The 13,172-nt window shown below is 34.9% G+C and overlaps 1 protein-coding gene across 1 annotated transcript in view; it reads left to right on the top strand.

Annotated features, from left to right (window-relative positions):
• KLHL4 (kelch like family member 4) overlaps positions 1-12,419 on the top strand; it is a 95,824-nt gene extending 83,405 nt beyond the window's left edge. The window contains exons 8-11 of the mRNA XM_006269542.4: positions 1,487-1,649; positions 5,447-5,659; positions 7,857-8,028; positions 10,282-12,419. Of these exons, the coding sequence (XP_006269604.1) occupies positions 1,487-1,649; positions 5,447-5,659; positions 7,857-8,028; positions 10,282-10,341 (608 nt within the window). The 3' untranslated portion in view covers positions 10,342-12,419. The remainder of the gene's footprint in view (positions 1-1,486; positions 1,650-5,446; positions 5,660-7,856; positions 8,029-10,281) is intronic.
• Positions 12,420-13,172: the final 753 nt, after the last annotated feature.

Here is a 13,172-nt window from a genome sequence, read left to right as displayed (position 1 = left end):
GGACTAGCTGACAGGCAGCTCCCGCACTGTAGCACCTTCATGTCCCAGTCAGCTGGTCACCATCTACATGAGCATTTTGACACAGTCTGCTCCGCTGTAGGATAGCATTTGTCCTGGACAGTAGTATTCTACAGCAATTAATTAATTTACTGTGCCCCAGTATGGGTGTACGTGAAGACAGTGACACTTTAATGCAAAGCTAATTAGTCAGCTCCACAGAAAAGCGCCCATGTAGAGGTAGCTACTGATAGTTAATATGACAGGCCAAGTAGCTTAATAAATAATACACATAGTATAAAAAGGGGTTTTCATTTGAGATCTCTATCTTGAGGTGCATGAATCACCTAATTAACTACTTTGTCAGGGTGGTAATTTACTTTTTATGATTTTTTAATCTTTAATGTTGCGATAAACATACAGAATTTTTACCTTAGTATTGATAGTTATCTAATAGAGATTTACTGAGGGCTTTTTTTTAACTGTCAGCTCCTGCTAAGCCTTTCATATTCTAAACACTGTCAATGTTTTTATCTTCTCTAATTTCAATGAAACCTAGTAAGATTGTAATAGTGCAAATAATTAAAAGGAAGGGGGAAATAATTGGAACGACAACAACACAAATGCCACAACTTAGGTTCCTCAACCCACATCAGCTTGATTTGCTAGGCTATATTGCATTTGAAGCTCTATTAGCTTTTGTGCAATTTGTATGGAGTGAGCTCTTATGAAAAATCTTAAATTGGAATGTTATATTTAGGCCTGTAAAGATGGATCTAGAAAAATAATGTTAGCAGCCAGATTGGAATTCTTTCTTCCTTTCTTTCTCCTTTTAAAAATTTTTGCTTTGGTTATTATACCTAGCAAAATAAAATCCAAAAAAGAACCAAAAACAAAAAACAAATAAACAAAAAACCCTCAAAGATTTATAAGATAACTTATTCCTAAAAGGGGTAAAGCTTCTTTTGTAACTGAGTAAACATTTTCCTGTCCCATAATATGTAATAGTAATAACATGAGCTTTTTATAACTTGGAAGCTTATTAATGTATACATTAATAAGTATTAACAGCAGCAATATTGCATAGGTCAACAAAGACCAAAATGGACCAATCATGGAGACAGGAAGCCTAAGAGTTACAGTTGTTTTCCCTCTGAGAATCTGCTGAAAGGTAGTGTTTTTCCCAGAACTATAGAAATGCAGTATTTTCATTGAGTATTCTGTGCAGATGATTTTCATTTTGCCCAGTGACATATCAGCTTTTATACAGATATTATTAACTGAAGTTTTATTTGTGTGAGGAATTTTTAAAGGCAAATGAAAAATCATAAGTAACTTTTAAAGACATAAGTAATTTTAAAGTCATAGGTACTTATGAAAAGTCTTAAGTAATTTTTAAAGGCAAATGAAACTGGCAATGAATGCAGTGTCAGATCCTTTGGCTAGCAGGTAAGTATCAGATTAACTTTATCTCTAATTTTTTTCCAAGGTGTAGCAATGCTTGAAGGACCAATGTATGCAGTTGGAGGCCATGATGGATGGAGTTATCTCAATACAGTAGAAAGATGGGATCCACAGGCACGGCAGTGGAATTATGTTGCTAGCATGTCAACTCCTAGAAGCACAGTAGGGGTTGCAGCATTAAATAGCAAGTAGGTAAAAACAAAAAGATAAAGTGCTCTTGTTTATGTGTTTTCTTTACTCAGACAGCAGTGTAATTTTTCATATATTATTTCCTATCCTTCATCATTTTTCCCCTTAAGAAAAGGTTTAAAAAAACCCCTTTATTTTGTTTTCTGGTATTTTCTTCTTTTAAATGTTCCTTAAATGTGTAAATTATATTTTAAAGGTGTTTTACTTATTTATCATTACAATAATTTGAGAATAATTTTACAGTTAATTTAGAACTTAACATTTTAACACTCATTTTAGACTTTTTATCTCTTAGCTTTTTAAAGAAAGTTTCCGTTTCCAGGTTAAAATCAACAAAAGACTGCTATTACAACATCTATAAACCCCTTCCCCTCCAAATTGACAGTAATCTCTGTCTACAAAAAAAAAAAAAATAACCATGAGGTCTCTCTCGCACGCATGCACACACACGCGCGCGCGCGCGCGCGCACACACACACACACACACACACTGCAGCTTTGGCAAGTCCCAAATTAAAAGAAGAACAAGAAACAAAGGAAATATATTGTATACAAAGAAAGGGAAGGAAAAGTTTTATGTATCAAGTTTGAAATAACTACTATCCCTAGAATTTCTAATCCTACCAGGGGGTTATTTTGCCCCTTTCTCATTTGACATAGACAAATTAAATTCCATGTGATGTTAGACATGGATCTTTCAAATAAAATATGGTATGTGCACTCTCCAGAGGTAGCATCTAATGAAGTGGGCTGTAGACTTGCTGAATGAGCTAGTCTCTACGGGTGCCTAAACATGTGCTTCAGGGGGGAGCAGTTGTGTTTGAATTAGAGCTACTCCTGGGATCTGCTCTAACTAAAATGCTGGAAGTGTCCCATGTATTCAGTGTCCTGCATTTCAAAATTGCAGTGCTTTAACTAAAGCTTGTCAAACAAGCTTGTTGTTTGACAAGCTTTAGTTAAAGCACCCCTGCCACCATTTTGAAATGTGGGATGCTGAATACATGAGATGCTGCAGCATGCTGGAGCATTCTGATTGGACCGCTTCAGCAGATTCAAATCAAATCTGCTCTGGCACATTCTAATCAGAATGTGTCAGGACACAAGTAAGAGTGCCCTAAGGTGCCAGCCTGCCCTGCCTTCTGCCTGACTTCAAACTAACAGGGCTAATTATCTCTCTCCAGAGATACTAACATTCTCAAGAACTTTGCATGGAACTGGAATTTTTATCCAGACATTTTGAACTAAAATTGCCATTCTTCCCACTCTTACACACTAATTTCTTTGGTATTCTATTTCATAAATGTCTGCGTTTCACTACAGAGTGAATATTACATTGGTACAGGACAGGGTCATTTTTACCTTCATTTCTCCTTCTCCCTCACATCTGAGATGGAATGGAAATGGGAAATGGCCCATCTTGTCTTAGACAGAGCTGTTGGAGTCAGCGTACCATCTTATCTAATCCTCCAACCATGATTGTTTGAGGGGCATGTATGAGCTCAAATGGGGTGTGGACAGATGATCTTACTGATATCATGTTTTACAATCCTATTTCATGCTGCCTATTTCAAAGCTAATTTATGTGGATCTAAATTCAACTGAGTTATGACCCATGGATAGGTTACATCCACACACTGGAAAACAAAGCTGCTAAATGCCTTTATCCCTGCAGGTATTAAATTACTTCACACAATTTAAGTTACTGTGCTTAGACATTGAACATGTTTAATGCATATATTTACACACCAAAAATAGAGTAATGGAACTATTCAAGTTCCCATTCTCTTACAGAGGAAAGACCTTGCAAACATCCTTAATATAAACTTCACCAAAAGCTCCTCAGAGTGTCTTCCAGAATGATATGCAGGAAATTGCTTTGTTGAAGAGGAAATTCATCCTAATGTAGCTAAGCCCTTGAGCACTCCTGAAATAGGCTGCCTGTTTTCACTGAGCCCTAAATTTAAATTATGTCTGTTAGTTTTGTGAGGTAATCTACTGCATGACAGGGAATAGGGTGAGGTCATGTTTGCTTTGATTACTTTCATTGCAGCTTACCAAAAGTCTTCCATGTAATATTTTTTCTTTTCCAACATTTCCCTAGACCTGTATTTTTGCTAAGCACGCTACTGAAATTAGATTTTTGACCATCAGGTTTCTGATATCAGCAAAAAACATTTTGCATTTTGGTAGGAAGCAATTTTGCCCAAAGAATTACTATAAACACTACCAATGTATAATAGGATACTTGGCCTTTTCCTTGGAGAAGTAAGGCACATCTTACACTTATTTTTAAACTATGCCTACCGTGTTTCTTAGCATATAGTCTTATATTGTGTTATAAAGGGGCTTGCAGGGGGAGGGGGGATGGATCCTAGAATCTCTCTGTATATATGTAATATATATGTGTATTTATATATTTAGATATATACACGTCCAAAATAATTATAAAAAGGTGAGATTTATCCAATGCACCAATTAAAAACCAAACAAACCAAAAACCAAACCATAGCTGTGTAAATGCCAATCAAAGTGCACCCCAGAAACAAATAATCTACCACCAACACCTATCCATTAAATGTTGGATTTCATTAAATGTTCATCTTCTGTTTCAACCATAACTAATGCCGCTTTCACTTGCCAGGGAAATAGATCTTGATCTATCTCATATATAGTAGCAACCTCATGCAAGGTTCAAGTTATCAGTATAAACAAGCCGCCAATATAAGCAAGTCAAACTGTTTCCAAAATAATATAGTAAACTTATGCAGTCTTTGGAATACAGATGCAATTTGACAGGTGTTCCCCACTGAGAAAATATACAGATGTACTCTGTACCAGCTGTAGTGTCTGAGCACTCAGCAAGTAGCACTGGTACCTGTCCAATATTGAAGTGAAAAGGGCACAAATAACTGACACGTTTCACATAAAAAATGTTACATGAGATATATTAAGCTCATATGCCACCACAACTGCTTCAAATCAGTCAAAGATCTATAAGGGCTTGAGGACTTATGAAGAAGCTCATTTGTGGGACAAGCACCATTTCCAACATAGGTGCCTAATCAGGACTAAATTTCAGGTTACTTTGATTCAGGTCCTAACATTATTCAGGCACTGGAAAGACAGGCAGCTATTAGCATTATTCAGACTCTAGAAATGAGCATGTCACTCACACAGAATAATGATACAGTAGTATAAACTGCCTCACTGTTTGCCCAATATTATCACAACATGTTGAACAGAATGGATGACACAGCTGGTACCTGAAAAATCATCAGCCTTAGGGTCTTTCAAACCCAAGCAGAGACAAGGATGAGTCAAAAATGTTGTTCATATAATATTTGGTTCATTAAAAATCTTTTAAATATTAAAGCATAGTAAAATTGTTTAACAAATGCTATGTTTAAAATGTCAAACATCTACAAGCAAAAATGTTACTTGATGGAAACACTACTGGCAATTTGCCCCTACCCCACCATTATTTCCTGTTCTGTTTTTTTAAGGATATGTTCCATGAATAGCTCACTTACGAAGAAGGATTTTTAATTTTCCTTTCTTTTTTTTTTTACTGCTTAAACTATTTACATTACTGAAAAGGTAACCTTCCCTTCTTATGGCTTAGGATAGTAATTAAGCAAAAAGAATTACATGGCATAATTGTTAGATACCAAATTTCAGTAATTTCTAGCATTTTAAAGTACTTTAAATGAGACTAACCAAATAAAATCCCTCTTAAAATAATGCATGCAGCTGTGTATGTTAACAGTTCTGGTTTATCCTCATGTGGGTTATTATAGGTTATATGCTGTTGGTGGACGGGATGGCAGTTCCTGCTTAAAATCCATGGAATGTTTTGATCCTCACACTAACAAGTGGAGTATGTGTGCTCCAATGTCTAAGAGAAGAGGAGGTGTTGGTGTTGCAACATACAATGGATTTTTATATGCAGTAGGAGGTCACGATGCACCTGCTTCCAACCACTGTTCTCGACTTTCCGATTGTGTGGAAAGGTAAGGATGTTTTTATCCTCTGTGGAAACAGAAGTATAAATTTGCTTATATTGCAAAGGAAACATCTTAACTAAAAACATTACATTTGCAAAGTGTGTTCCAAATGTTATGTAAATCTTAGAAAAATGTAGGTCTCTGATGTAGCTAGTTAAAAGTAAGGGATTTTAAAACCAGGCAAGGTAGTCTAACTTACATGTCATAAGGTCTAGAAATTTGCATGCATTTTACAAAGGTAAGTAAATAATCGAGATTGTGAAAAGGTCCAACAGTCATCTCAGTTATTTATTTATTAAGCAGAATAAAACAATATAGATTAATTTAATTGGAATTGCTTGAACCTTGAGGGTCATGTAAAAAAAAAACTTGAACAGACTCTGAAAGGCTTGGTTTGTGTATCCAAGAAGTGGTTAAACATACCAATTTGAACAACTAATAGATGTGTTTTTTTTCTGGAAGGCAAATTGAGTGCCTTGTGTTATGATGAAACTCCTAATTTATTTGCATAAGATTCAACAGAGATATAGTTCATTTTTTTTCTAAAAAAACAAAACAAAAGAAAATAAAAAAAGTTTTAGAAATATATTAGTTAAAAAAGATCATATTTTACTTTACAGCAGTGAGAACAATTAATGTCTCAGTTCTCTGAATGCTCAAAAAACCTGAAAAATATGTTTTAGATGTTTTAACTAAAACTTTCAATACATTTGTTTCATGTTATATGAATTAATGTGTTTTGACATAAAATAATTTGTATTTTAAGTTTCTTTTAATATTTTTCAAAAATATTTTTTTCAAACTAAAATGTAATTTAAGTGAAATAAGTAATAAGTAATATAATTTCAAAAATTATCAAAATTAAACATTTCTTTTTAGATTTGCCCTCTCTGGCAGCATGTATAATATGGTGAAAGCAAAATGAACTCAAATGAACCAAAATGAATGAAAATGTTTCACTGAAGATACATTTTTTGCCAAAGAAAAGATTTAGCCCAATATATTTTCCTGCTCCACTCAGCTTATGCTCTCCCTAATTAAGAATTTTTAAAAAATAAATTTTATTCCTATGCAGGAGCCTAACAAGTGACTATGCACTTTTAAAGTTCCACTTAAAACCCTCAGTGCTTTATTCTTTGTAGCTATACATGAAGGACAGTAAATTGTTGGACGTATATACATTTCTTGGAAAAAACTTTCCAAATTAGTTCTTATTAAACAAGGGTAGATTTATGTAAGAATCATTGAAAATAATTTCCATATGAAGTACTGATAAAATATGCAGACAGTGTCTCAGAAAAATGCAAACACCATTATTATTTAAGAATAATAATATTGTTTTGCTTGCTGCTGGCCCTTATCATGTTAATGTGTGGTATGATCTCAGATGATGAGAGTACATTTATTCTCTGGGGAAAGAGCGTGACATCCTGTTTGACAATGACTCATCTGGCTATTTAATAAGCACTGGTGGCAGAATGTGTAGACGCTACTGCTGTAGTCTTCTGCCGTGTTGTTTTAGGAAAGGCAAGTGAAACACTGATGAACATGCAAATAGTTATGGGGCTTGTCATTGTTAAATTCTGCTTTCAGTCATCTTAATCTCCTAAATTCAGTGGAATTCATTCAGATTTAGACCAGGTTAACTTCAGGATACTGTCTTGATCTATTGTGCTGTGGCCAACAGGGAACTGAAAATGTAAAGTTTTCCACATATTACATCTTACAAAAGGTCACTAATAATTACACAAGATAAGTTTTACTCATGCATTGAAATGTATTTTAAATGTAGCTTTGGCATGATACAATGCAGGCAGCTAAATTACGAGCAAAGGGATAAAGCTATACCTTCAAATCAACAACCATTTATCTCATTAAATAAATGTTGCAATACTGTTGGTTGATACTTTGTTCATATTCGGATTGCATTACAAGAATTAAATTTATCTAACCTGAAAGAAGAATAGAAGAACTATGGCCATAAAATGGGAATATATATTTAATGTGCTTAAAGAGTCCTCTAGTGGTTAAATACCATATTTAATCATGTTATTTCTACTGCTGTCTGTATGAATGTAGACTGAATAGATGAACAATACCACACATGAAATTAACCTGAGTTATTTAGATTTTAAAATTGTTGTAATCCTGACTTGCTTCACTCTAATTATTATTTTTTCATTATTGTTATAAAATATTGTAGATATGATCCTAAAACAGATGCCTGGACCACAGCAGCACCTTTAAGTGTACCAAGAGATGCTGTTGGGATATGTCCTCTCGGGGACAAGCTATATGCAGTAGGGGGCTATGATGGCCATACTTATCTGGACACAGTGGAGTCATATGATGCACAAAACAATGAATGGACAGAGGTAACTTCATGTAAATAAATTAAAAGCTGGGCATTAAATTAATTATTCACAAGGCAAAAAGAGACATTAAACATTAAAAATAGAACAATAATTCTCACTTACTTTCTCTGTAATGTATCAAGACACTGTACTATCTTGATTTTGTTAGTATAGAGTGTTGGTTATAGCAATATAACCATATATCTTTATAATCACTAGCTAATTCTCAGATAAAACTGACATTAGGATGGTGTTTAGGTGGCATGTGTGCATGAGTAATTGAGAGGATAAAACATTAAATACTCTAATTATCCTGAAAACAGTTGTTATAAGATCACAAATTTCAGAACTATTGACATTAAAAATCAGTTTTTATCTGATCTGGGACCACAAATGCTAATATTTATTAAGTTATGGCATGACATACTTCCAAAGTAATGACAACTTTGATAAGGGTGCTGTACCATAACTTAACCTGCTTTATTTTATTTTAAAGACAAATGGAACACATTTCAAAGACACTTATCCCTTTGTTTCTAATGGTGTCTGAGCTATTCTTATATGTAAAACCAAAAGGTTAACTCATTTACTTTTTCACTTTCAATATTAAAAATAAATTATCATTGGCCCTGGGTTCTAGACAAACTTATGGTGACCTTTGCCACATTATATGTTCCACTGAACATAAAGGATTATTACTGAGATCAATCTGATCAATATTAAACAAAACAATCCAATTTCACTGTAGACTTTGCAGAGACTGGTAAGGTGCCACATTAAATGTTTGGTTACATTGTAATTTACTGCTGAGTTTTCTTAGACAACTACATGTTACGCATGTCTGCTACACAACATTATGAAATCCTAACTTCCTGTAGTCTAAATTTCCTGTTGTTTTGAGACCTACAACAACAATGAAAGTCAGATTAAATGTGAATAGATAAGGAGCAATGTTATCCAATAAATATCATTTGCTCCTTATATGTTAGTTACTATTGAAGTGCAACTAAAGCTGACAATGTAGTGCTCATTCACAATGTAGTGCTCTCTGTCTCAAAATTAAGTTATAAGGGAATCCATCCAATTTTATGGATTTTTTCAGAATGATTGAAATGCTGAAATTGTCATGGATTCTATATTGTTCTGCCTCATTTGTATATTGGTCACCACTACCCTCTACTGGATGGATTTTTAAGCCTACTCAATTTTTTCACTATTGTTTTCTACAGCAGTGATCCTCAACCAGGGTGATTCAGCAAAGAACTCAGAAAGAATTGCTCTATTACTTTTCTTTAGTCAAAAAGCAAGTGAAAACTGTGAGCTGGCATGCCTTGATTCTAGAAAGCTTAAGAACTGCTGTTTTACTCCAACAGATGTTACGTTAAGGCTAAGTACAGACGTTCAAAAAACCCTTGGTGGAAGCACTCAATTGCACCTTACTTAAAGTGCTACAAGTTAGAGCAGGAATGAACTGGGCAGATATTCACCATTTGGTGTGTGTTGCTGCCCCGCCCCTCCCAGCTGCTTGGCTAGGGTCTCAGGAGTGGAGGAGAAGAAGCAAGCCAGGTCTGTGTGGCAGGGGGCCTCTCTTCTCTCTCATCCCCACTTCTTGAAAGCTGCATTCAGGAGCTGCAGCTCAGGGCTGCCTGGCCTGGCTTTTTGCTATGCTTTGAACTGGGCCCTGTGGGAAAAGAAGCCCTCTTGCCATGAATCACCCTCACAGCTTGCTGTATGCAGTTTCACAGTTCGGGGTGGGACAAAACTGGGCTTGGCCAGTTCTGCCCCCTGGGGGGGGGGAGGGCTCATTCCCCCCCTCAGCCCCAGTTCTTGGCACAGCAAAAAGCTGGGTGGGGCAGCCCTGTGCTACCGCTCCTGGCTACAGCTATCAAGAAGCTAGGGTGGAGGGGTTGGGATATGGAGCCCCCCTGCCATGTGCAGCCAGCCCATGAGAACTGAAGTTGAGGTTTGGGCCCACTCTGCCTCCCCTGCTTGGAGGGTGGAGGTAGCTTTACCTGTGTTCTGGCCAATGGTCTGCAATTTGCTGGGCCAGCCACTTCCAGTCTGCAGTGTGCCCCAGAAACTCAGGAGGCACCAGTCACCCCTGCAAAAAATCATGCTAGTAGCAAATATCTCATGAGTCTTAGAAAGACACTCTTTAATTAATTTCCATCTGCTAGAAAAACATCGCTTTTAGAGAAAGTAAACTACTTGGCTTTATATCTGTGAATCATAGTTTATATAAAGTTAACTAAACAAAATGTTTCTTCCATTTAGGAAGTCCCTGTCAATATTGGAAGAGCTGGTGCCTGTGTTGTTGTAGTGAAGTTGCCATGATGGATACTTCTGGTGAAATAAAACTTGAGTACAGTTCTGTAAAACTGTGACAGGAGGAGAAGAAACAAGTTCCAGAATGCAATAAAAACTATATACATTTCAGCAGTCCTCCACTGTAGAGAAGACTCAGATCTAAGCCATTATATGGTTTGAGCACAAAAATTAACTTTCTCTGCTCTGCAAAGTCAGAGGTTTTTGAAAAATATGAATCAGTATTTTGTTACACAATACACATTCGTACAATAATATCTTTAAATAGTTTGTGTTCACTATGAAAGTTAACTTGTTATTTATAAAATGCAATAGCAGCTATGGTAATCACTGAACACGTCTCAATATACATTGTTTTCCTTTCAATATCAGAAGCAATGGTGACATTAAAATAATAAGCTTATGTACTATAAAGTAAATGAAAAGCAAATAATACAACATATAAAAATCTTTCTTCAACAGATAACTGTGTAAAAGAAAGTATCTTTAACAGCTATTCACTGGCAACAGAGAATCAGTAGCAGGAAATTCATATCTAAATTCACAAGTAAGAATAATTAGTAAAGTATTTAAATTTGTCATATAAACAAATTCCGAGCAGCATAGAATTTGTTCTTTTTGCAATTGCATTCCCTCCTGCCCCCAAATTTTATCCTGATCATCTCTATAGCATTTGTAGGACTGGAAATATATCCATTTGAGAAACATAGTAAATTAAATTCTGTGAGTCAAATTTAAAATATATGAGTCCAAACAGTAGCACTGCAACACTATTGCTTAATTTTTTTAGCAGATACTAAAGGACATCTCATTTATCAAAAGACAAATAACATTGCTACTCTAACTTTTATTCACTAAAAATTGATGCTTTGACAATGCATTGATAAGTGCTATTATTATGCTGATCACAGTGTGTCAGATTACTCACTGAATAATATTTGCCTACTAACCATCTGTCAGAATGTGTTAAACCAATTTGGCATTTCTTGCAATAATCACCATGCATTAGACTTTATCACCAGTAAAATGTTGGTAAAATTACATTCATAACTTACAAAATGGGAAATGTATATCATATTGATATGACAATCTATGACCTCAGCTGAAGAGTGCCAGCTTCCTCCAATGTACAGTATAAATATTAGAGTCCAAAAACATGTGTACTGTGTAGCAGTATGTACCACTGAAATAAGCATGTTTACATTTTATCTAAAACTGTGTAGAATGCTACAAAACAAGATTAACGTCAGTGACAGAATCACTTGAAAAACAGCACATAATTAGCATGCATGCCTTTTCTTCTGTTGTGTGCTAATTTAAGGATTTTGGTTTGTTTTTCTCATTTTGATCATGTCATGTACTGGAATTATATAGTAGGAAATGTAATGTATGTAAAATGTTCTATACTGTAAAACACGTTCTTTGGGTAGTGTCTATTTTAGCTTTCAAAATTCATTTATTTCACTATGAAAAAAATCAGAGTAAAGTAATGAAAATGCTCTATGAACAAGTAAAAATAACTTTTGTGATAGAATGTTACATTTTCAGAATTCTGCTATATGCTATTTTAAAAGACTTTATACTACAAATTGTGTAGAAAACTTCTGAGAGAGAGAGATCATTGGGATATTTATAAAACAAAGCAAATAAAAGGCTTTTAAATTTAAAAAAATAATTTACAAATTATGTTCATATTGTGGCATGCTGGATTTAAATAAATTTTACTTTCTCTCCTAAGAAAATCACCATGAAATTCTGGGTTGCATTTAACAAAGGATATGCTTTTTAATTTTGTGTATTTCAAACCATATTGGTTTACTTTATATCAAGTGTTGTTCATCATATCAAGTTTGTCTTCCCTTTTTTGGTGATGTGCTATTACTATAAATGATCAAGCGCTCATTCATATAGCTAAGTAATGACATTTCTAAACGGGAGGGAAAATTTTGCTTAACACTTAGTATGTTAGACCAGCTATGTGTTAAATCCATGCTGTCATCCTACTGTATTCTTGAGATACTCTCTCACTCTAGTTTCTGCATGAGGTTCAGATAATAAATTAAGATTATCTTCTTGTTTATACCCAAGTCCTAGGAATCTCACTTCACTATTCTTTGCTGCCTCTGAGTAGATTCAATACAAAACAGATGAAGTTCATTGAGGAGTTCCTAAGAGCTTCCAAGCTCTCTCCAGCAGACTTGTCTGATTCGCTTGCCAAGTGTTTTGTGCTGTAGGCATAATATCTGAAATGCATGGAATGGCACAATCCAATTTACCAGATTTGAACAGCTTTCTTCAAATCTATAGTTTCTAAATCGAAATGTAAACCATTTGGGAGTAGAGCTTGCCAGATAAAAACTCCATTTCATAAGCCTGAGATTTTGGTATCAAGATTTTTCAACATATGAGAAACTGAAGCACATATTTGAAGTTGGAATACTATATAATAAAATTGACTTTTTAAAGATCAATGCCTTTAATCCATCCTGCAGTTTTTGAAGTCTAGAATTCCTCCTTCCAAAGTGAAGGAGGAATGGGATAATATTGAAAAGAATTGTGTGACAGAGCACTCTATTAAACAGGGTAATGCATTATGGTGCAGACTGTAGAGGAAAATATGGGCATATTTGGTATCTGTGTAGACTCGCAGGGTAGGGACAGAAACTAAACATAAACTGGTGTAACAGATCAGAAACTGCTTCAAATATGTAAAATGCCAGAAGTACAGTGCATATAAACTGCTTTCAAAGTGGCCAAAACTGGTTTAAGATGAATCTGGATGGATGTAGTATTAGACTTAACTGATTCAGGTTAAATCAGTTTATTGAAATTCTGTCCCA

The sequence above is a fragment of the Alligator mississippiensis genome, chromosome 8 (genome assembly GCF_030867095.1).
Source record: "Alligator mississippiensis isolate rAllMis1 chromosome 8, rAllMis1, whole genome shotgun sequence".
NCBI lineage: Eukaryota > Metazoa > Chordata > Crocodylia > Alligatoridae > Alligator > Alligator mississippiensis.
The sequence above is the reverse complement of the archived record's forward strand: the minus strand, read 5'-3'. Positions and strand labels throughout refer to the sequence as shown.